This window comes from Nerophis lumbriciformis, linkage group LG22 (genome assembly GCF_033978685.3).
Source record: "Nerophis lumbriciformis linkage group LG22, RoL_Nlum_v2.1, whole genome shotgun sequence".
Taxonomy (NCBI): Eukaryota; Metazoa; Chordata; class Actinopteri; order Syngnathiformes; family Syngnathidae; genus Nerophis; species Nerophis lumbriciformis.
The window spans coordinates 15,789,948-15,815,384 of NC_084569.2; the positions used below are offsets into that span (position 1 = coordinate 15,789,948).

Consider the following 25,437-nt stretch of genomic DNA (forward strand, 5'->3'; position numbering starts at 1 on the left):
ATGTATCCCCTTCTAACTTCACATGTCCATCCATCCATTTTCTACCGCTTGTCCCTTTTGGGGTCGCGGGGGGTGCTGGAGCCTATCTCAGCTGCATTTGGGTGGAAGGCGGCGTACACCCTGGACAAGTCGCCACCTCATCGCAGGGCGTAACTTCACATGTGATTAATGAAATTAGTCCAAATTCACACGTTTTGTTGTAGATGATGCTAAATATGCACAAAATAAACCACATTATGTTAGTACATCAGTTAAGGAAAATTAGTAAATTACATTAATAACATCCTGTAAGTAGATTTTGATATTATTATTAATTTCATCTTCTGATAGATTGAAAATTAACACCAATAGGATAATTTTAAAACTCAAATCCACCTGTTTGAATGATGAACATTATCAATAAATTTATTCAAAAAGTATAAATAACAACAAATGAAGATAGAATACTATTAACCGCAACATGTAAGTGTAAAAAAACAAAACATTATGATCTGTTTATGTTCTATTTTTCAACAACAAAAAAAACAATCTGAAGTTGTCTTTAATTTTAAGTCATCATGCCATGATTTTACCAGTGCGGTCCACTTGGTGATATATTTTTCTCCATCTGGCCCCTGAGCTAAAATGAGTTTGACACCCCTGCTTTAACTATGTCCACATTTCTCAACCCATCCAAAGTGTCAAACTGTTCAGCTTATTTTTTCACATTCCAAAACATACTTTTCTATGTATTTTTTCAGCGTAATTCTATAACAAAATTCCACATTTGTCAAATACGTCTAAAATGTTCAGTTCATTCAGGATTTTATTGTACCACTTTAGTTACATGTGTCACAAGAGATGGTAGTCAAAAGTAGTGAGGAAACAAAGGACCCCAAACATTAGAAAGTAAAAGAAATACGGAATGTAAAATCTTACTTCCCTACTATTTATTTCCAACAACTAAAGCAAATGTACAAAAATGATCTTAACATTATTATTATAAACGGCAATTTTTTTTTTAAAACAACATGACATAACTTACCGGTTCTCATTTATGTATAGTTAAATAAAGCCAATTAATGCAATGCACCGTCATGAATATGAAACACATGAAATTATACACATCAATATACATATTTTTGTCAATAGAATACTTCATTTTCACATGTTAAACATTCGAAAGTCTGTCCTTTTTACATGCAGGAACATAAGTATTTACATACATCATTTCTCAAATTAAAATGTATAAATACTACATTATTGTTATTAATCATGTTTTAAATAATTTAAATATATATATATTGAAGGATGCTACCTTTATGTTGAAAACCTTTTTTTTTTTAAACCTTTACTAAACTCAATAGCTTTCAAGTTCGCTTCTTACCGCTAGGGGGCAGTATATTACAAGTCAGAGGCAATGTGAGTGGATTTATGATCTATCAGTTGAACTTGGTGGCTTTATTATTATATTGTTATATTATTGCACCTGAATTGATGTTGCACACTATACTCTGTCCAATGAAAAAAACATGTGTATCCAAAATTACTTTTCTTTGTTTTTGTGGTGAAAAAAAGAGAAAAAACCCCCAAAAAACAACATTTCATTGCACAGTGACGTTATGCAGTATTACAAGACAAAAAGCTAGCTTTTTTAGGTTAAAATGAGCAACATTAACAATTATGCACAAGAAAGAAACGTCTTCCATCGGAGTCCATGCTGGTGAGCTTAACTGACGTAGGAACACTTTATTTGTTCTTAACATAAAGTCTCTGATTCTACATGAAGCTAAATACAATCGGTGGTGCAAGACGGCAGAAAAACATGATTCTACGGACTTCCTCCGGAACCTCAGTCGACAATCCAACAACTACACATAAACACTTCTTAGGGCCTCTTTAGGACCTGCAGCAGCTAGCACTTTGAACCTCTTTGCTCACGTACTCTTGAAGCTTGAAGTTTTCACTCGCATCCTTTGCCGATCGATGCTTCAGCTCCCTGAAATAGAAAAAAGGAAACATATTTATCAAATTGGCCCTAGATATACTGTAAGACGGCCGTGAATACAAGAAGACCCCTCTTTTTTGGGCTAAATCTAACCAAAAATGTATTTTTTTCAGTGAAATAACTGGTAAAAAATGTTCCCGTTGTTTGCTATTTTGCCTAACCTTTGAGATACAGTAGTACCTCAAATCACAAGTCCGATTGGTTCTATGACCGAGCGCTTAACCCAGGGGTGTTGAACGTACGGAACAGGTTCTATCAAGCCTGCGGAATGAGTTTGCTAAGTATAAAAATGAGCCGAAATTTTAGAATGAAAGAAACTGCGGTTCTAAATGTGTCCACTAGATGTCGCAATAGCAATTCTTTGCATCTTTGAAGATTATGCTACATATGTAAAAAACCCAAAAAACACATGATGTTAGTGCAACAGTCGAGGTAAATGAGCAAACTACATAAATAACATTGTCAGGTTCAAACACTGATGACATCTATTAAACAAGACAAGAAGCAAATAATCAAACAGAGACAGAATTCAATTTGGACTCAATTGAGGAGAGTCGCCTGTACACTATACCCTTGTACAGTATCTCAGCACGCTCTGGCAAAACACAGTATCTCAGCACGCTCTGGCAAAACATTGTACTCCTCCTTCTTTATTTGACTTTCTCCGACCACATGACCGGAGCTTCCACTTTCAGAGGGAAGTGGGTCGTAAACAGCGTTGCCTTTAATTACCGAACAGTTCAAAAGAAGAGGTCGTAAAATAGTTCAAAAAGAGGTTCGTAAAATAGTTCAAAAAGGAGGTTTAAGACGAGGTCGTCTGGAGGGGAGTCTGGTCCTGCTTCCTCTCCGCTTTGAAGTCCTTGGGTTAGAACAATATTTTTCTGTTGATTACCATACATGAAAGAAAACAGAAAACCTTCATTTTGCTTCCCCCCCTCCTACACAGTGAAGTTTCACGAGCCTTACTCTTGGTAGGTTCCAAAGACAGCTTTTGCTTCTCACCGGGCCCTCAGTGTAACACAAAGTTTTTGTGATCATTTAGAAACAATTATTCTAACAAACATCTTGTAATTTTATTTTGATATTATTTTTTTTATCTTGATAGAAACATCTCAATTGACACCAAACTCAAGAGTCCTCAAAACGTATGTATGGTCTGTCCTACTTTACGGCTGTGAATGCTGGACTCTGAACAATCGACAACTGAGAAAATTAGAGGCCACTGAAATGTGGTTCTTCGGAAAAATACTCCGCATATCATGGACTGAAAAGAAAAGTAATGACGAGGTATTGGCAAAGGCTTAAAACAAGAAGATCTCTGATTGCAACGATTCGAAACAGGCAGCTGAAATTCCTCGGGACATTTCATTAGAAAAGACAGCTTTGAAAAACTGATGTTAACAGGAAAACTAGTAGGAAAGAAAGCTCCAGGCCGACAACGAACAACATGTATCAACAGCCTAAGACCTTTTATCGGAAATATCAATGATATAGAACTCATTCATAGAGCGGACGACAGCGAAGACTGGAGAGCCCTGATCATCGATGCCTGCAAACAGGCCTGATACTCCATGTTGATGATCTTGATAGATTGAAAATTAACACCAATGAGTTGACTGATGAACATTATCACATAATTTTTTTCAGAAAGTATAAATCACGACAAATAAAGGTAGAAAACTATTAACCACAACATGTAAGTGTAAAAACAACATTATGATTTGTATATTTTCTCCATGTGGCTCCCGATCTAAAATGAGTTTGACACCCCTGGCTTAACCCAAAACAATCGCATCTTTAATCAGCTCCGACAAATGAAATTAATTGAAATTAATTTAATCTATGCTTGGCATCCCCAAAACACCGCAATTTTAAACATGCCTTTTAAAAGAAAAAAACAAATTTTAGACAAGAAATATTGTATGCAAAGCAATACGATACGAATAACTACAAACAACTACATTATTTTTACGAACTAATGTAAACTTCTATCCATCGACTTCCGCTTATCCGAGGTCGGCCTAAGCAGGGAAGCCCAGACTTCCCTCTCCCCAGCCACTTCGTCCAGCTCCTCCCGGGGGATTCCGAGGCGTTCCCAGGCCAGCCGGGAGACATAGTCTTCCCAACGTGTCCTGGGTCTTCCCCGTGGCCTCCTGACGTGCCCTAAACACCTCCTTAGGGAGGCGTTCGGGTGGCATCCTGACCAGATGCCCGAACCACCTCATCTGGCTCCTCTCGATGTGGAGGAGCAGCGGCTTTACTTTGAGCTCCTACCGGATGACAGAGCTTCTCACCCTATCTCTAAGGGAGAGACCCGCCACTCGGCGGAGGAAACTCATTTCGGCCGCTTGTACCCGCGATCTTGTCCTTTCAGTTCAAACCCAAAGCTCATGACCATAGGTGAGGATGGGAACGTAGATTGACTAGTAAATTTAGAGCTTTGCCTTCCGGCTTAGCTCCTTCTTCACCACAACGGACCGATACAGCGTCCGCATTACTGAAGACGCCGCACCGATCCGCCTGTCGATCTCACGATCCACTCTTCCCTCACCCGTGAACAAGACTCCAAGGTACTTGAACTCCTCCACTTGGGGCAAGATATCCACCCTTTTCCGGGCGACAACCATGGACTCGGACTTGGAGGTGCTGATTCCCATCCCAGTCGCTTCACACTCGGCTGCGAACCGATCCAGTGAGAGCTGAAGATCCTGGCCAGATGAAGCCATCAGGACCACATCATCTGCACAAAGCAGAGACCTAATCCTGCAGCCACCAAACGTAATGTAAACTTGTTCAACATTAACCTACAGAACTGACTCATGCAGTACGTCGTTTGGGCTGCTTCTCCGCCGTGTAACAATCGCCATGTTTACATGGACACAAATAATCTCAATAAAGGCCCAATCAGATTAAAAGTGCTTTATACAGACATGCCAATTGGAAGATTCTTATTTGATACGGTCTATTCGCAAAGAAATTTCATTCCGAACGAGAGGGGAGGTTTTTGCTGAACGGACACGTTAGGGATGTTACGTTATGAAAATGTCATATCAGGGTATTGTTGAATGTGCTAAATAAGCACTTACAGTATACATACACAGAAATGTAACAAAACTAAACTAGCTTTGACTAACCCACTGTTAGAAAGCCTACTGTTTTGCATGTCTTGTGCTTTCCTGATAAATGTTCTAACAGGCATCATGGTGTCCCAGTCTGTTCAGCGTTGTCATGGCGGCGTTTGTTTACAGGCGGAAGTTATTTCTTTTTATACAACTCGGTGCAGCCCAGATGGTTTATTCTGATTAAATGCTTGGAGCATGAATACTCACGTCATGATGGGATCAATTCATTTAATGTCCATTTCAACAGTGGATTTGGAATGCCAATCAAGCAAGTTTTTGATTAAATTGCATGTAAACATAGGAACTAGGAACTGTTCTCATTGTTTATGTTGCACATAGACATATTTGAGTGACGGACCGGAAAGGTCACAGTTGACAGCAACCAACATGTACATGTACACTATATTGCCAAAAGTATTTGGCCACCCATCCAAATGATCAGAATCAGGTGTCCTAATCACTTGGCCCGGGCAACAGGTGTATAAAATCAAGCACTTAGGCATGGAGACTGTTTCTACAAACATTTGTGAAAGAATGGGCCGCTCTCAGGAGCTCAGTGATTTCCAGCGTGGAACTGTCAGAGGATGCCACCTGTGCAACACATCCAGTTGTGAAATTTCCTTTGGGAACAACAGCAACTCAGCCACGAAGTGATAGGCCATGTAAACTGACAGGGAGGGGTCAGCGGATGCTGAAGCGCATAGTGCAAAGAGGTATGTACAGTCAGTTCCTACAGAGCTCCAAACCTCATCTGACCTTCCAATTAGCCCACGTACAGTACGCAGAGAGCTTCATGGAATGGGTTTCCATGGATGAGCAGCTGCATCTAAGCCATACATCACCAAGTCCAATGCAAAGCGTCGGATGCAGTGGTGTAAAGCACGTCCCCACTGGACTCTAGAGCAGTGGAGACGCGTTCTCTGGAGTGATGAATCACGCTTTTACATCTGGCAATCTGATGGACCAGTCTGGGTTAGGAGGCTGCCAGGAGAATGCTACATTTCAGACTGCATTGTGCATTTGATGGAGGAGGAATTATGGTTGTTTTTCAAGAGTTGGGCTTGGCCCCTTACTTCCAGTGAAAGAAACTTTGAATGCTCCAGGATACCAAAACATTTTGGACAATTCCATGCTCCCAACCTTGTGGGAACAGATTGGAGCGGGCCCCTTCCTCTTCCAACATGACTGTGCACCAGTGCACAAAGCATGGATGACAGAGTCTGGTGTGGATTAACTTGACTGGCCCACACAGAGTCCTGACCTGAACCCGATAGAACACCTTTGGGATGAATTAGAACGGAGACTAAGAGACAGGCCTTCTCGACCAACAACAGTGTGTGACCTCACCAATGCGCTTTTGGAAGAATGGTGGAAAATTCCTATAAACACACTCCGCAACCTTGTGGACAGCCTTCCCAGAAGAGTTGAAGCTGTAATAGCTGCAAATGGACATATTGAACCCTATGGTTTAGGAATGGGATGGCACTTCAAGTTCATATGTGAGTCAAGGCAGGTGGCCAAATACTTTTGGCAATATAGTGTATGTCTGCATATGACCCAGTGAGCAAGGCAAATGCTCACTCGTCCAGTTTGTATAGTCAGGAGAAAAGAACAAACTGGAACACGTCAGACTGACCGTTTGGCAGCTTCTCCATATTTTTATGGATTAATGTCTTGTGGTGTGCGGATATTATTTCGGCGCTTAAGCTCAATTCTGCTTTAGAGTGATGCTATGTTTTTAATGATTTTTTCTGATTCGATTAACCAGCGCTCACATTCTCAGTTCTGCTGGTTGAAGGGCAAGATTGTGTCGATCTCTGGCTGTGGACAATTACTACCAGCAGTGGAGGAGGCTCGTAACTAAAATTATGCTTGCAAATTGAAGCATAACAACAAGCAGAAAGACTAGTTTCATCTTAAAATACCTGTGAATTGAGGTACCACTGTACTTCTTTGCAGCTACATCCATTGGGGTCATAGGTGTGAGTGACAGGGAATATTGCTCAAGAGCTTCAGGGGATCAGTGTGTATTTGTACATTTCTAGGCCCGGATTATAAAATGACTCATCTTTTTCAGAAAAGGCCAATCCAAAATGCGCAGTCTGTGCACACCTGTGGAATAATCATGCTGTCTATTATTCAGCATTTTGATATGCCACACACACCTTTGAGGTGGATGGATTATCTCTGCAAAGAAGTAGTTCTCATTGAGATAGACGTGTCCTCAATATTTGAGAGAAATAAGCCTTTTGTGTTCATAGGAATTTTGAAAACATTTCCTCTCTTCAAGATCTGATGTTACCATCACTTTTGATGATAAGCGGTCCACAAACCAACACCGTATTTCATTTAGTTAAAAACAATAAAATAGTGATACAACAAAACTTCTTCTATCACCAAGGTAATATTACAATTTAGTAGTACATTTTCCAAGTGTCTTATCGTGTCGTTCTCGCTAATTTACGGGTCCTAAATGGCTGTCAAAGTGAACCAACTTGTCGGAATACGTCCTCAGACTTCTTCTGTCCAGGTGAGAGGCATGTTTTATGATCTACAATAAACTTCCAGGGAGCGAGGAAACACGTCGCCAGTCGATAACGTCGAAATTGTACACAGGCTTGTGATCCGTCGTCATGTCTTTCAAAATGATTGTGAACGATAGGTGAAATTCCACAAAAAGTGCAGTTCCCCTTTAAAGGTGTCCATGTTTGGTACAGAGGGATTTCAACTTTCGACAATTTGGCCACCTGCCTTGACTCACATATGAACTTGAAGTGCCATCCCATTCCTAACGCATAGGGTTCAATATGATGCCGGTCCGCCTTTTGCAGCTATTACAGCTTCAACTCTTCTGGGAAGGCTGTCCACAAGGTTGCGGAGTGTGTTTATAGGAATTTTCGACCATTCTTCCAAAAGCGCATTGGTGAGGTCACACACTGATGTTGGTCGAGAAGGCCTGGCTCTTCAGGTCAGGACTCTGTGCAGGCCAGTCAAGTTGTCATTCATCTTGGAAGAGGAAGGGGCCCGCTCCAAACTGTTCCCACAAGGTTGGGAGCATGGAATTGTCCAAAATGTTTTGGTATCCTGGATCATTCAAAGTTACTTTCACTGGAACCAAGGGGCCAAGCCCAACTCCTGAAAAACAACCCCACACCATAATTCCTCCTCCACCAAATTTCACACTTGGCACAATGCAGTCCGAAATGTACCGTTCTCCTGGCAACCTCCAAACCCAGACTCGACCTTCAGATTGCCAGATGAAAAAGCGTGATTCATCACTCCAGAGAATGCGTCTCCACTGCTCTACAGTCCAGTGGCCACGTGTTTTACACCACTGCATCCGACGCTTTGCATTGGACTTGGTGATGTATGACTTAGAAAAAGCTGCCCGGCCATGGAAACCCATTGCATGAAGCTCTCTGCGCACTGTACGTGGGCTAATTGGAAGGTCACATGAAGTTTGGAGCTCTGTAGCAACTGACTGTGTAGAAGTCGGCGACTTCTTTGCACTATGCGCTTCAGCATCCGCTGACCCCTCTCTGTCAGTTTACGTGGCCTACCACTTGGTGGCTGAGTTGCTGTTGTTCCCAAACTCTTCCATTTTCTTATAAGTGGTTAGCTTGATGACAGCTTGGCAAAAAACAAACAAAAGTGTTGATATTTTTGTTGACTGTAGTGTTGATGATATGTGTACTTACTTGGCCACAGCAGTGAAGGCCAAGTCTACATTAAGACCTGTCCTAGCGCTGGTCTCCATGAAAGGAACCCCGAACTCCTGCAAGGTCAGAAGAATGGCACTTTAACGAGGTAGGGTAACGACTAGATAAAGATAAAGTAGATAGGATTGATCTGCTAAGGCTTTTCTTCTGCAGGCAAAATTGTCATGGCGATGATTGATGACAAGCGAGCCTGAAGTGAGTAGTCTTGTACTTAATTGCCCCTCGCCAGTTTATGCTTTGTTTTATGCAACATGAAAGGTATATTTAGAAGAAGAAATGGTTTAATTAGTTGCTGCTTTGACATAAAACAGATGAAGATTTATTCAGTGACTAAGAGCTGATAAAACTCACTTGTTTATGCTTTTGTAAGGACCATATCAATGTATTTAAACAGTAACAACAATACTGTAGATCCTGTCTGATTTGCAACATGTCTTCAAACAGTAAACAATGTAGATAATTTAAACACACATGCAAATGTTTATTTTTGACACTAGTATGCTGCATCTAGGCACTACTGTTTGCTGCACCGGCTCGCTTCTCCTTCTCCAAACCATCCTATTAGCTTGATGTTTGTCGTTCTATGGTTTCGGATCAACATTTGCAAAAAAAAGGTGACCGTTGTAATTATTTGTTTTGTTTCTGCATATGTTTTTAATGTTAGGAACACATATTGTTAGGATAAACATGATGGTATTAGTTATTATTATAGTATATCATAAGGTAAAACTGTAAATGGTTAGCACACACGCACACACACAGACATTCATGTCTTGCCTATTTTGTGTGGACCCACGTTTGGTTAGTAGGTTGTGAGGGCCCCCCTTTCCACTATAGCTAGAATGCTGAAAAAAATATATCTAGCACAAGATGGGAGTAGAGAGTTGCAACCTCACTTCAGAATGCAAAAACACACACACACACACACACACACACACACACACACACACACACACACACACACACACACTAACACACACACACACACACACACACACACACACTCTTGTATTTGTTACCGTCTTGAGACCTCCGAAAAAATGCCTGTATTTACAACATTAATAATATATAAATACTATGCAAATATAAAAAAGCTTGTTGTGAAAAATGAGTTGGAATTTCACAAGAAAAACTTTGAATTTTGGCAGTATTATGATAAAAGTCGTAATTTTGCTCAACGCAAGTCAAAAGTTTACAAGAAAAACGGAACATTTGTGCAATATTACGATAAAAGTTGGAATTTCACTCAATAACAGTCGCAATTTTACAAGAAAAAGCTTAAAACCTTGGCAATTTTATGAAAAGGGTCGTAATTTTACTCGACAAAAGTCACAATTTTATAAGAAAACTTGAAAATTTTGGCAATATTATAATAATCATCGGATTTTTACTTGTCGAAATTATGACAAAAGTCATAATTTTACTCCAAAAATGTCACTATTTTTACAAAAACAACCAAAAAAATGGCAATATTATGACAAAAGTCATAATTTTACTCCAAAAATGTCACTGTTTTACAAGAACAACCAAAAAATTGGCAATGTTGTGATAAAAGTCTGAATTTTATATGACAAATGTCACCATTTTGCAATAAAAAGTAATAATTTTACATAAAAAAGTAATAATTTTACATAAAAAAGTCATAATTTTACATAAAAAAGTCATAATTTTACGAGAAAATATTGCAATATTACATAAACATTAAGAATATTCCCAATTTTGTAAGAAAAAAGTTGACATGAGAAAAAGACTGCTTTTAGTTCTTTTTTTTTATTTAGTTTTTTTTGTTTGTAATTGGTTTTTAATCATTATTTACTTCAAGTTATTACAGTATGTCCCCATATACATATTTATTTTATTTTTGTAATTTATTTTGGCCATAGGGGGCGCATTTCAATTTCTTACACACACTTGTTATTACATATGTTGGCCAGAGGGAGAGCACTTCCAATGTGTACACACACTTCTTATTTCATATGTTGACCAGAGGGGGAGCACTTTTAAAACCGACACACAGTCAATTTGAAAAATCCTTTCTTTTTGGGACCACCCTAATGTTGATAGATTTCCCCACCAGGGGTGCAAATGAGATCTCTATTTTTGTTTCTTTGTAATGTGCTTAAGGCCGATGACAAATGAATCACGGACCAGAGATGGGCCCCAGCTGTAGAAGCTAACTGTTAATGACCACTATAGTCTTAGTGCCGTAGTGTATTTGTTCATCCTATGGTCACAAATGTGACGCGGGTTGTCTTACATCAGCACCAGAAGTCGTAAAATCAGCTGTTCACCTGGCGGCTTTTTTCGGGGATAAATAGAGAAGTCCTTCTTTAGCTGCCGTCTTGTTTTATCATATATTGCTGCCTTTGCACCTGTCAATGTTTACTTTTGTATGCACATTAAATCAACAAAAAATCATGACTTTGGAGCAATGTCCACGGACTCTAGTATTTGCCCCTCTATTAGATGTAATGGTTTTCCGTATTGGGACCATGATTTCGGTCCTAAATTGTTCACCGGTCCTCATATGGAAGGTACTTTTCCTTGTTGATGTCTCAAGAAGGGTAGAAATACAAGAACACACACACACACACACACACACACACACACACACACACACACACACACACACACACACACACACACACACACACACACACACACAATACAACCCTGACACGAAGGTGTGAGGTATTTGCAAGTGGCAATATACTGTATATTGTACTAGCACGCTGCTTTATTATCATGTACTGTATTTATAAATTTATCAATTACAAAAAACTAATGACCTATTTAGTGTTAATGGCATGAGATGTATTTGCTGTAAAATAAAATGACCTATTATCTGAGAAATAAAATAAAGGAATACATTTCATTATACTTATAAATAACTAACAAAAATATTAATATAATTAATATAATTAAATTAGATTAATTACAAATAATTACAAACATTTTTATTTTTTATTTTATTATTTATTTTTATTTCTCTCTGGTGTTATTTTCATCTCAATGTCAAAGTTTAGCAGTTTTTTGTTACGGTCTTGGGCAGTGGTCTCCAATCTTTTTGTAACTGCGGACCGGTCAACGCTTGAAAATTTGTCCCACGGACCAGGGGAAGTGGGGGGTGGGGGGTGGATGTTTTTTTTTAAATTTTTTAAAACATTTTTTGTCATAAAAAAATACAATCATGTGTGCTTACGGACTGTATCCCTGCAGACTGTATTGCTCTATATGGTTTGGTGCACTAATTGTAAGTGTATCTTGTGTTTATTATGTTGATTTAATTAAAAAAAAAAAAAAAAATATATATATATATATTATTTTTTTTAATTATTATTTCTTGTGCGGCCTGGTACCAATCGATCCACGGACCACTGTTCTTGGGCACCAGAATGCAGAGACAGCATGTGAAGTTCACATAAAAAAACACATTTATAACATAAAAACACCACAGAAACTGTGCAGCAAGGAAGTGCACAACACGCAACAAGGCATAGGTAGCGTAGAGAAAGCTATGCGGCACATTTAGGTACAAAGCAAAATGACCAAAGAGAGTTTTATTTTCTAATTGCCAATCAAGAAAAGTGGAAAATAATGCACAATTCATGAAAAGTAATAATAAAGTCCAAACTGTCATGCGAGATCATGACATTTGTCTTTTTAAACGACAGCATGCAATTTCAGCTTTGCAGAGGTCATGTTGTGTGTGTGTTTTTGGTAATGACATCTACAGTGCTTTTACATGCACGACATTTACTCAAAATGTAGATTTTCATTCTCTAAATGTCAAGTTAAACGGACACTGGCTTCAAAATGCCTCACCTTTGCAAGCCTCTCGCCGTCCTCTCTCTTTACCACCCTCTCGTGAGTAGCGTCGGCCTAATGAAACCAGGACAAATCATCCAAAAGGAAGAGAAAAAAAGGCTAATGAGTCCACACATAAACATATGTACACCCACCAGCTGTGGAGACCGGCTGGCGATTTTTTTCCACAGTTTACATAACAGCCATGGTTGGCGTCCAGGTAGTAATGAGTCAAAACGGACTCCCAGGATGCTAATTTGAGGGCTGACACGGAGGTGTGTGTGTGTGTGTGTGTGTGTGTGTGTGTGTGTGTGTGTGTGTGTGTGTGTGTGTTCTTGTATTTCTACCCGTCTTGAGACATCAACAAGGAAAAGTACCTCCCATATGAGGACCGGTGAACAAGTTAGGACATAAATCATGGTCCCATTACGGAAAACCATTGCATCTAATAGAGAATGTCTCATTTGCACCCCTGGTGGTGAAATCTATCAAAAGTGGTCCCAAAAAGGAAGGATTTTTCGAATTGACTGTGTGTCGGTTTTAAAAGTGCTCCCCCTCTGTTCAACATATGAAATAACAAGTGTGTGTAAGGAATTTAAATGCGCCCCCTTTGGCAAAAATGTACAAAAAAGTCAAATAAATAATATGTATATAGAGACATACTGCAATAACAAAGTAAATAATGAAAATTAAAAACCAATTACAAACAAAAAAATTCCCAATTTTTAAAAAAAACTAAAAGCAGTATTTTTCTCACAATGTGTCGACTTTTTTCTTATAAAATTGAGAACAATTTCTCATATTATTTCTGTTTCTGTAATATTAGAAATATTTTCTCGTAAAATGATTACTTTATGTACGATTATTTATTTTTAATGCAAAATGGTGACATTTGCCATATAAAATTCTGACTTTTTCACAATATTGCCCATTTTTTTTGTTGTTCTTGTAAAATATTGACATTTTTTGAGTAAAATAATGACTTTTGTCACAATTTTGCCAAGTAGTATTCAGATGATTATTATAATATTGCCAACATCTTTAAGTTTTCTTATAAAATTGTGACTTTTGTCGGGTATAATTACGACTCTTTTCATCAAATTGCCAACATTTTAAGCTTTTCTTGTAAAATTGCGACTGTTATTTAGTAAAATTCCAACTTTTATCTTACTATTGCACAAATGTTCAGTTTGTCTTGTAAAATTCTGACTTGCGTTGAGTAAAATTGCGACTTTTTTCTTGTGAAATTGTGACCTTTTTCTTGTGAAATTCCAACTCATTTTTCACAACAAGCTTTTTTATATTTGCCTAGTATGTTTATATTATTAATGTTGTAAATACAAATCTTTCTATATTTAGAAAGGATGGTCCTAAAGGGGTAGGCATTATTTGGAAGTCTGAAGAAGGTAACAAATACAAGAATGTGTGTGTGTGTGTCTGTCTGTGACTGTATGTGTGTGTGTGTGTTCTTATATTTCTACCCTTCTTGAGACATCAACAAGGAAAAGTACCTTCCATATGAGGACCGGTGAACAAGTTAGAACTGAAATCATGGTCCCAATATGGAAAACCATTTCATCTAATAGAGAATGTCTCATTTGCACCCCTGGTGGTGAAATCTATCAAAATTAGGGTGGTCCCAAAAAGGAGGGATTTTTCAAATTGACTGAGTGTCGGTTTTAAAAGTCCTCCCCTTCTGGTCAACATATGAAATAACAAGTGTGTGTAAGAAATTGAAATGCGCCCCCGTTGGCCAAAATGTATTAAAAAAATAAATACATAATATGTATATAGAGACATACTGTAATAACAAAGTAAATAATGAAGATTAAAAACCAATTACAAACAAAAAATTTCCAAATTGTGTTATTTAACTAAAAGCAGTCTTTTCTCACAATGTGTCGACTTTTTTCTTATAAAATTGGTAACAATTTCTCATATTCTTTCTGTTTTTGCAATATTGCAATATTTTATCGTAAATTACTTTTTTTTGTAAAATTATTACTTTTTAATGCCATATAAAATTCAGACTTTTATCATTATATTGCCAATTTTTTTTTTGTTCTTGTAAAAATAGTGAATTTTTTTTGAGTAAAATTATGACTTTTGTCATAATTTAGCCAGGTAAGATTCTGGTTATTATAGTAATATTGCCAACATTTTAAAGTTTTCTTATAAAATTGTGACTTTTGTCGAGTAAAAATTACGACTCTTTTCATAAAATTGCCAACATTTTAGCTTTTCTTGTAAAATTGCGACTGTTATTGAGTAAAATTCCAACTTGTGTCATACTATTGCACAAATGTTCAGTTTGTCTTGTAAAATTTCGATTTGCCGTTGAGTAAAATTACGACTTTTTCTTGTGAAATTGTGACTTTTTTCTTGGGAAAATTCCACCTAATTTTTCACAACAATAGTACATAGTATGTATATATTATTAATGTTGTAAATACAAATCTTTATATATCTAGAAAGGCTGGTCCTAAAGAGGTAGGCATTATTTGGAAGTCTCAAGAAGGTAACAAATACAAGAATGTGTGTGTGTGTGTGCGTGTGTGTGTGTGTGTGTGTGTGCGTGTGTGTGTGGGACAGCCACAGACAGAGCTTTGAGGCACAGACGTCTGTTCTCTTCTGCTAAGCGGGAGGAATAGGCACTGTTGGTTGCTGAGAGAAAAAAAAGGGCACGGGTGATATTTGCAAATTAGCTAGTGGGAGGTGTGTGTGCTAGAAATGACTAAAATTGTACTTTTGGGAGTGCAACCATTCCATCAGCAACGATTCAGTGGCCGAGGAAAATGATTTAATTTAAAACAATTTGTCCAACAATAACAGCGTATTTGACCTTAGTTGCCCAAAATCTAATGAATATAGACAACTCAAAAATACTTTCTAGTGACCATAAAATGGGAACAAATTAAATACCTAAATACATTTAATTTTTTTCTTTCTTACACCCTCTCATTTTTTAAGCTCTCTTTAACTGTTGCAAATGAACAAAGTATTGTTAGAGCGTCACTAACAGAGATGCATCGTCATTTGGGGAGCCCGCCACATGACAAAAACAACGTGGTCATTTACCATGTTAGAAACTGCCGTGCGAGCTGCACAATAAAGCTTGGCGAGAAAGACATGCACCTGGGGATAAGTTGATTGGCAACACTAAATTGGCCCTAGTGTGTGAATGTGAGTGTGAATGTTGTCTGTCTATCTGTGTTGGCCCTGCGATGAGGTGGCGACTTGTCCAGGGTGTACCCCGCCTTCCGCCCGATTGTAGCTGAGATAGGCTCCAGCGCCCCCCGCGACCCCAAAGGGAATAAGCGGTAGAAAATGGATAGATGGAGATGAACAATGACTAGCACTGATGCCAACGCTTTTACCGTTTTTTTTCCAGACCATAGGGCGCACTGCCAATGAATGGTCTATTTTCATGCAAAAGGCGCACCGGATTATAGGGCGCATTAAAGGGGTCATATTATTATTATTTTTTATGGGCCAACAATTAGAGATGTCCGATAATGGCTCTTTTGCCGATATCCGATATTCCGATATTGTCCAATTCTTAATTACCGATTCCGATATCAACCGATACCGATATATAGAGTCGTGGAATTAACACATTATTATGACTAATTTTGTTGTAATGCCCCGCTAGATGCATTAAACAATGTAACAAGGTTTTCCAAAATAAATCAACTCAAGTTATGGAAAAAAATTCCAACATGGGACTGCCATATTTATTATTGAAGTCACAAAGTGCATAATTTTTTTAAACATGCCTCAAAACAGCAGCTTGGAATTTTGGACATGCTCTCCTTGAGAGAGCATGAGGAGGTTGAGGTGGGGGTGGGGGATAGGGGGTAGCGGGGAGGTGTATATTGTAGCGTCCCGGAAGAGTTAGTGCTGCAAGGGGTTCTGGGTATTTGTTCTGTTGTGTTTATGTTGTGTTACGGTGCGGATGTTCTCCCGAAATGTGTTTGTCATTCTTGTTTGGTGTGGGTTCACAGTGTGGCGCATATTTGTAACAGTGTTAAAGTTGTTTATACGGCCACCCTCGGTGTGACCTGTATGGCTGTTGACCAAGTATGGTTGCATTCACTTGTGTGTGTGAAAAGCCGAAGATATTATGTGATTGGGCCGGCACGCAAAGGCAGTGCCTTTAAGGTTTATTGGCGCTCTGTACTTCTCCCTACAATCGTGTACACAGCGGCGTTTTAAAAAGTCATAAATTTTACTTTTTGAAATCGATACCGATAATTTCCGCAATTACATTTTAAAGCATTTATCGGACGATAATATCGGCAGTCCGATATTATCGGACGTCTCTAATAATAGTTGATTAATTAATAATAATAACAAATCGTTTACCATCTACTGGTCACACTTATCACTACACCATGTACCAAAAAAAATTTGCTTCGAGGTCGGTAAGCACAACCAGAATTATTCCGTACATTAGGCGCAACCGGGTTATAAGGCGCACTGTCGATTTTTGAGAAAATGAAAGGATTTTAAGTGCGCCTTAATGGCCCGAGAAAAATACGGTAAGCTATTTTTCGGGGGTCATTACTTTGTCAACACAGTCGGACCGGATGTGACTCGTAACAGTAATATTGTGAAGTGTTGCCAGGTGGGAAAAAGAGAACTGTTGAAAGTTGAGAGTGGCCCTGTTTAAACGAGACATAAGTGCCTCTTGAGTTCCTACATTTATCTTACTAGACACTCGTTTACAATACCATTTTGTCACATACATTTAAAATCACTGAGAAATAGCTAGTTTTAATTAAAAAAATGTTTTCTTTCTTTGCACCTTCTCTTTTATTCTGCTTGTTTTGGTTTGTACATTGTCCAGCTGCCGATTACGATTAATTAAACATTTTAAATAGAGGAAAACTTTATTTTTATTGTTATTTTTTATTTTAGACGTTTTGGGGCCCCTAATGGTAAGTCAGTTTTGAACAATAAGGCGCCTTTAAACTCTCATATCTGTTCCATGTAACTTCAAATAGTATTTTGTCTTGCCTTGTTTCCGAGTATCATGAGCACCACATCCTGTTGGGCGTACTCGTGGATCTCAGTCAGCCACGCCTGGGGACAATACAGGACAACAAGACAGGAGACAGTTGGTATTAGGTCAGGAGAAGACAGTAAAAAAATGCAATTTCTTGACCTGTCTTATTATATTTCCATTACATCACGTTGGTCCATTTTTAATCCCATAAACCCGATTGACTTGAAGTTCCTCCCACAGTTCAACACACTACAAAAACACTCACTGTAACTTTGGCACAGGGGCATTTTTACCACTGTGTTACATGGCCTTTCCTTTTAACAACACTCAGTAAACGTTTGGGAACTGAGGAGACCAATTTTTGAAGCTTTTCCGGTGGATTTCTTTCCCATTCTTGTTTGATGTACAGCTTAAGTTGTTCAACAGTCCGGGGGTCTCCGTTGTGGTATTTTCATAATGCGCCACACATTTTCAATGGGAGACAGGTCTGGACTACAGGCAGGCCAGTCTAGTACCCGCACTCTTTTACTATGAAGCCACGCTGTTGTAACACCAGGCTTGACATTGTCTTGCTTAAATAAGCAGGGGCATCCATGATAACGTTGCTTGGATGGCAACATATGTTGCTCCAAAACCTGTGTGTACCTTTCAGCATTAATGGTGCCTTCATAGATGTGTAAGTTACCCATGCCTTGGGCACTAATACACCCCCGTACCATCGCAGATGCTGGTTTTTGAAATTGTGTGCCTCGAACAATCCGGATGGTTCTTTTCCTCTTTGTTCCAGAGGACACAACGTCCACAGTTTCCAAAAACATTTTGAAATGTGGACTCGTCAGACCACAGAACACTTTTACACTTTGCATCAGTCCATCTTAGATGAGTTCGGGCCCAGCGAAGCCGGCGGCGTTTCTGGGTGTTGTTGATAAATGGCTTTCGCTTTGCATAGTAGAGTTTGAACTTGCACCTACAGATGTAGCGACCAACTGTAGTTACTGACAGTGGTTTTCTGAAGTGTTCCCGAGCCTATGTGGTGATATCCTTTACACACTGATGTCGCTTTTTGATCCAGTACTGCCTGAGTGATCGAAGTTCCCTAATATCCTCGCTTACGTGCAGTGATTTCTCCAGATTCTCTGAACCTTTTGACGATATTACAGACGTTGGATGGTGAAATCCCTAAATTCCTTGCAATAGCTGGTTGAGAAATGTTGTTCTTATACTGTTTGACAAGTTGCTCACGCATTTGTTCACAAAGTGGTGACCCTCGCCCCATCCTTGTTTGTGAATGACTGAGCATTTCTTGGAAGCTGCTTTTATACCCAATCATGGCACCCACCTGTTCCCAATTAGCCTGTTCACCTGTGGGATGTTCCAAATAAGTGTTTGATGAGCAATCCTCAACTTTCTCAAACTTTTTTGCCACTTGTGCCAGCTTTTTTGAAACATGTTACATGGATCAAATTCCAAATGAGCTAACATTTGCAAAAAAAAAAGTTTTCCAGTTTGAACGTTAAGTATCTTGTCTTTGCAGTCTATTCAATTGAATATAAGTTGAAAAGGATTTGCAAATCATCGGATTCTGTTTTTATTTACCATTTACACAACGTGCCAACTTCACTGGTTTTGGGTTTTGTACAAAAAGTACACTTCATTCATTCACCGGCTACCAAAAATGTCAGTTACAATATACATAATATTGGATGTAGAGAATATTCAAAGCCTTTATTTAATTAATAAAACATATTGAAATTGAATGATTTGGTTAGTTTGTGAACAGCTAAAATTATTTATGAAGCAAACTATAACCTGCCACCCAAGAATGTACTGCAAATCAAGGAACTTTCCGTATTTTTCGGACTATAAGTCGCAGTTTTTTTCATAGCATGCGACTTATCCTCAGGAGCGACTTATGTGTGAACTTATAAACACATTACCGTAAAGTATCAAATAATATTATTTAGCTCATTCACGTAAGAGACTAGACGTATAAGATTTCATGGGATTTAGCGATTAGGAGTGACAGATTGTTTGGTAAACGTATAGCATGTTCTATAAGTTATAGTTATTTGAATGACTCTTACCATAATATGTTACGTTAACATACCAGGCACGTTCTCAGTTGGTTATTTATGCCTCATATAACGTACACTTATTCAGCCTGTTGTTCACTATTCTTTATTTATTTTAAATTGCCTTTCAAATGTCTATTCTTGGTGTTGGGTTTTATCAAATAAATTTCCCCAAAAAATGCGACTTATACTCCAGTGCGACTTATATATGTTTTTTTCCTTCTTTATTATGCATTTTCAGCCTGTGCGACTTATACTCCGGAGCGACTTATACTCCAAAAATACGGTACACTATATTGCCAAAAGTATCCAAACTGTTCCCACAAGGTTGGGAGCATGGAATTGTCCAAAATGTTTTGGTATCCTCGAGCATTCAAAGTTCCTTTCACTGGAACTAAGGGGCCAAGCCCAACTCCTGAAACACAACCCCACACCATAATTCCTCCTCCACCAAATTTCACACTCGGCACAATGCAGTCCGAAATGTACCGTTCTTCTGGCTACATCCAAACCCAGACTTGTCCATCAGATTGCCAGATGGAAACGCGTGATTCATCACTCCAGAGAACGGGTCTCCACTGCTCTAGAGTCCAGTGGCGACATGCTTTACACCACTACATACGACACTTTGCATTGGACTTGGTGATGTATGGCTTAGATGCAGCTGCACGGCCATGGAAACCCATTCCATGAAGCTCTCTGCGTACTGTACGTGGGCTAATTGGAAGGTCACATGAAGTTTGGAGCTTTGTAGCATCCGCTGACCCCTCTCTGTCAGTTTACGTGGCCTACCACTTGGTGGCTGAGTTGCTGTTGTTCCCAAAATTCTTCCATTTTCTTATAATAACGTCGACAGTTGACCTTGGAATATTTAGGAGGGAGGAAATTTCCTGACTGGATTTGTTGCACTGGTGGCATCCTATGACAGTTCCACGCTGGAAATCACTGAGCTCCTGAGAGCGGCCCATTTTTTCCACAAATGATTGTAGAAACAGTCTCCATGCATAAGTGCTTGATTTTATTCACCTGTGGCCGGGCCAAGTGATTAGGACACCTGGTTCTGATCATTTGGATGGATGGCCAAATATGTTTGGCAACATAGTGTGTTTTCTGAGGAAACTATTTGTCCTTAGGTGATTGACCATGTGTCTAATGATTGTAACATTTTGATAATGTATTCTAGTATGGTTTGAACACAACCCTTAGGGGCGCCACAAATATGATTTACAGCCGCGACAAGCTATAAAAATGGGATAAAATGTAGAAAACCACACGACTTAAGCAGGACTGTATTTGTATTGTGTATGGAAAAAAAAAAAAGAAGAAGCTTTTACTCTCGTTTACTTCAGCAGCAACCCAGTTAACGAGCCTTTACCTGAGCCCACCAATTAGATGCACATTGCATACAGTGTCTGCCTTCACGTTGCCTTTCAGCCAGCAGGGTCAATGCCAACCTGGTTCGTCTTTCACACCCTTGCAGAGTTGTTTGTCCTCTGACAAGTTTAAGCTTGTAATTAAAGCCGGCGATGTCTTTTGCTGTTTGTTGAAGGGAGTTTCGCACAGGTCACCTCTTTGCCGTAGGGCATGTTAAAAACAGGAGGTGACAGAAATATAAAATTGAACGCCTCTTTTCTATTTGCAGCCTTCTGAGGTAAATATCAACATTAACTTGGTGGACGGGGTTGGTGGGGGGCGGGGTTTGGTGGTAGCTGGGGTGTATATTGTAGCGTCCCGGAAGAGTTAGTGCTGCAAAGGGTTCTGGGTATTTGTTCTGTTGTGTTATGGTGCGGATGTTCTCCCGAAATGTGTTTGCCATTCTTGTTTGGTGTGGATTGAAAGTGTAGCGTATATTTCTAACATTGTTAAAGTTGTTTATATGGGTAACCTCAGTGTGACCTGTATCACTGTTGAACAAGTATGCATTGCATTCCCGTGTGTGTTCATACAGAAGCCGCACATATCTTGTGACTGGGCAGGCACGTTGTTAAAATGGATGAAAAGCGGACGTGACAACAGCTCATAGCGGACGTTAAAGGCAGTGTCTTTAAGGCACGCCCCCAAGACTGTGGTCCGGGTGGGCTACGAGATATAATGACTGATGAACACCTTTGTTCGATAATGAAGGTTGCCTCAGCTCAAAGCCTGAGCCCCGACATTAATGAACTACCATCCAAGAAAAGATGACTCGGGCACATCAGATTAGATCAGTGTGTTGCAAACTGAGGAGTTTAAAGTCCTGAATGGTTGGTTTATTCATTGTTATTTTATTTTAAAATTTATTAGCCTGTGGAAAAAGTTAATGTTGATATTTACCTCTGAAGGCTTCAAATAGAAAAGAGGCATTCAATTTTTATTTAAATTGTATTTGATATGCCATTGATATTTTTGAATTATTATTATTATTATTTGAAACTCGATTTTGCATGTCACTATAAAGTTATATAAGCCTTGCTTGTTCAATATTCAATGCAAAACTTGTTTGGGTATTGTTCAGTTTTTAATTTTGGCCCACTCTGTATTTGGGTTTGACACCCCTGCCCTAGGGCATGTTAAAAACAGGAGGTGACAGAAATATAAAATTGAACGCCTCTTTTCTATTTGCAGCCTTCTTTACACAGTATGTCTAATAGGGGAAATACTAAGTTATTGGTCACTTTTTATTTTTTATAATGATAACACTAGGCAATTTAATTTTATGATGCATAGTAAAGCAGAAACCTCGTCAGCTGTATGACATCTGTTTAACAATGGTGTTGAGGGAGGTGGTTTCAAGTCCAAAAATGCAAAATCGACAGCAGGCTGCCAAGAATTGGTGATTTAATTTAAACCACAAAACAACAACGGCAACAAAAAAATAAAATTAAATGCTTGGCAAAGCTACAGAAACTCCAACAAAAGACGAGAGTGAGCAAAGCAAAGCAATGTGAATTGAACAGCACAGTACTATATATAAATGTATAATAATACAAAAGTAATAACAGCACACAGATAGGAGGATCTAAAGCAGGGGTGTCAAACATACCCCTCTTTTTTGGACTAAATCTAACCAAAAATATATTTTTTTCAGTGAAATAACTGGTAAAAAATGTCTCCGTTGTTTGCTATCTTGCCTAACCTTTGACATACAGTAGTACCTCAAATCACAAGTCCGATTGGTTCTATGACCGAGCGCTTAATCCAGGGGTGTCAAACGTACGGAACAGTTTTTTTTCCGGCCCACGGGATGAGTTTGCTAAGTATAAAAATGAGCCAAAATTTTTGAATGAAAGAAACTGCTGTTCTAAATGTGTCCACTAGATGTCGCAATAGCAATTATTTGTATCTTTGTAGATGATGCTACATATGTAAAAAAAAAATAAACCAAATAATGCTAGTACATTAGTCGAGGAAAATGAGCAAACTACATAAATAACATCCTGTAAATTGATTTTTATATGTTTTTTTATCTTGATAGATTGAAAAAATTAACACCAATTAGTTGATTGATGAACATTATCACATAATTTATTCAAGATGTATAAATAACGACAAATAAATATAAAATACTATTAACCGCATCATACAAGTGTAAAAAAACAACAACATTATTATGATGTGTACATTTTCAGAATGTGCTTGTTCTATCTTTAAACAAAGAAAACAATCTGCAGTTGTCTTTATTTTTAAGTTATCGTGCCGTGATTTTACCAGTCCGGTCCACTTGGGGGTAGATTTTTCTCAATGTGGCCCCCTGATCTAAAGGAAGTGAATTTGAAGTGAATTATAATTATATAGCGTTTTTCTCTAGTGACTCAAAGCGCTTTTTCATAGTGAAACCCAATATCTAAGTTACATTTAAACCAGTGTGGGTGGCACTGGGAGTAGGTGGGTAAAGTGTCTTGCCCAAGGACACAACAGAAGTGACTAGGATGGCGGAAGCGGGGATCGAACCTGGAACCCTCAAGTTGCTGGCACGGCCACTCTACCAACCGAGCTATACCGCCCTGGAAAAGGAAGGCTGGGTGCTGATTGGCTCCTGGGATATGGAGTTGGCAGGTGAAACTAATAACAGACGACAGGAGTTTTGCTACATTTTGACACAATTTAATTGGTGCTGTCAAATGATATTTAAAAAAAAAAAAAAAAATCGAAATAATTAAGATTAATCATAAGTGTCACATTTTACTGCGTGGTCGTTCTCCCGAGATGCAGACGGAAAACTCCGGACGAAGCGTGCAGTGAGGATATGATTTAATGTCCATAAATTATTCAATGAAATACAAACATACAGAAAACAAACAAAAGGGAGGCGAGACTTGGCACAGGAATCTTAAACCAGGGAGCAGGAATAAACCAATGTTGCACACAGCAAACAAAAGCACCAGCCTGAGTGAGGTGAAAAGGCAGGACTAAATAGCGCTCTGATTAGTGCCCAGGAACAGGTGAGCATCCTGAACACTAATTAGAGGCAGGTGAACACAATGAATAACCATAGCAACCAAGAAACACAAAACAGGGGTGCTGAAACAGAACTTAAACCACAAGTGAATCAAAAACTAAATAAACAAACTATGATCCGAGCAACGGGTCATAACAATAACAACCTACTCAGTGGCCTAGTGGTTAGAGTGTCCGTCCTGAGATCGGTAGGTTGTGAGTTCAAACCCCGGCCAAAGACTATACAAATGGGACCCATTACCTCCCTGCTTGGCACTCAGCATCAAGGGTTGGAATTGGGGGTTAAATCACCAAAAATGATTCCCGGGCGCGGCCACATCTGCTTCTCACTGCTCCCCTCACCTCCCAGGGGGTGCTCAAGGGTGATGGGTCAAATGCAGGGAATAATTTCGCCACACCTGGTGTGTGTGACAATTATGGATACTTTAACTCAACTTAACACAGCTGTGTTTTTCCAAGCATGGGAATATGGTCCTGAGTAGTCTTGGGTTCAATCCCGGGCTCGGGATCTTTCTGTGTGGAGTTTGCATGTTCTCCCCGTGACTGCGTGGGTTTCCTCCGGGTACTCCGGCTTCCTCCCACCTCCAAAGACATGCACCTGGGGATAAGTTGATTGGCAACACTAAATTGGCCCTAGTGTGTGGATGTGAGTGTGAATGTTGTCTGTCTATCTGTGTTGGCCCTGCGATGAGGTGGCGACTTGTCCAGGGTGTACCCCGCCTTCCGCCCGATTGTAGCTGAGATAGGCTCCAGCGCCCCCCGCGACCCAAAAGGGAATAAGCGGTAGAAAATGGATGGATGGATGGAGGGAAGGAAGAAAGTGCACACTAAAAAAATGCTGGGTTATTTTGATAACCCAATTTATGGGTTGCGAGTGTTGGGTTACATTATGGAGTTATTTTTATTAAGAGAAATTCATTTTTGGGGGTTATAAGGGTATTATTTCAACTCAATTGCTGGGATTTCAAAACTATGAACCATTTTTGGGTTGTTTTTCAATTAGTAACCCATTTTTGGGTAAAAGGTGCTTTTTTCTTGAAGGGAACTTTATTAAGGATTCATCTCATTAACATTATTTACAATCACACTTTACTTGTACTTTAACTTTAGCAAGAGATTACTCGCTGCCATAATTAAAATGAACTCAAGCGCAACAAAAATAGTGCAGCAAGGAAGTGCACAAAAAGGAAGCAGACACTTTAAGAATAGGGAAAGTAGTGTGGTGCCGATACCAATATTTTGGTACTGGTACCGGTACCAAAATGTATTTCAATACTTTTCGGTA

The 25,437-nt window shown here is 39.0% G+C and overlaps 1 protein-coding gene across 1 annotated transcript in view; it reads right to left on the reverse strand.

Moving 5' to 3' along the window:
* Positions 1-721: 721 nt before the first annotated feature.
* The window catches only part of LOC133615521 (ras-related protein Rab-26-like), a 153,618-nt gene continuing 128,902 nt past the window's right edge, over positions 722-25,437 (reverse strand). Inside the window, exons 6-9 of the mRNA XM_061974162.2 lie at positions 17,655-17,720; positions 12,654-12,710; positions 8,808-8,884; positions 722-1,978 (exon numbers count right to left, since the gene is read on the reverse strand). Coding sequence (XP_061830146.1) covers positions 1,879-1,978; positions 8,808-8,884; positions 12,654-12,710; positions 17,655-17,720 — 300 coding nt within the window. The 3' untranslated portion in view covers positions 722-1,878. The remainder of the gene's footprint in view (positions 1,979-8,807; positions 8,885-12,653; positions 12,711-17,654; positions 17,721-25,437) is intronic.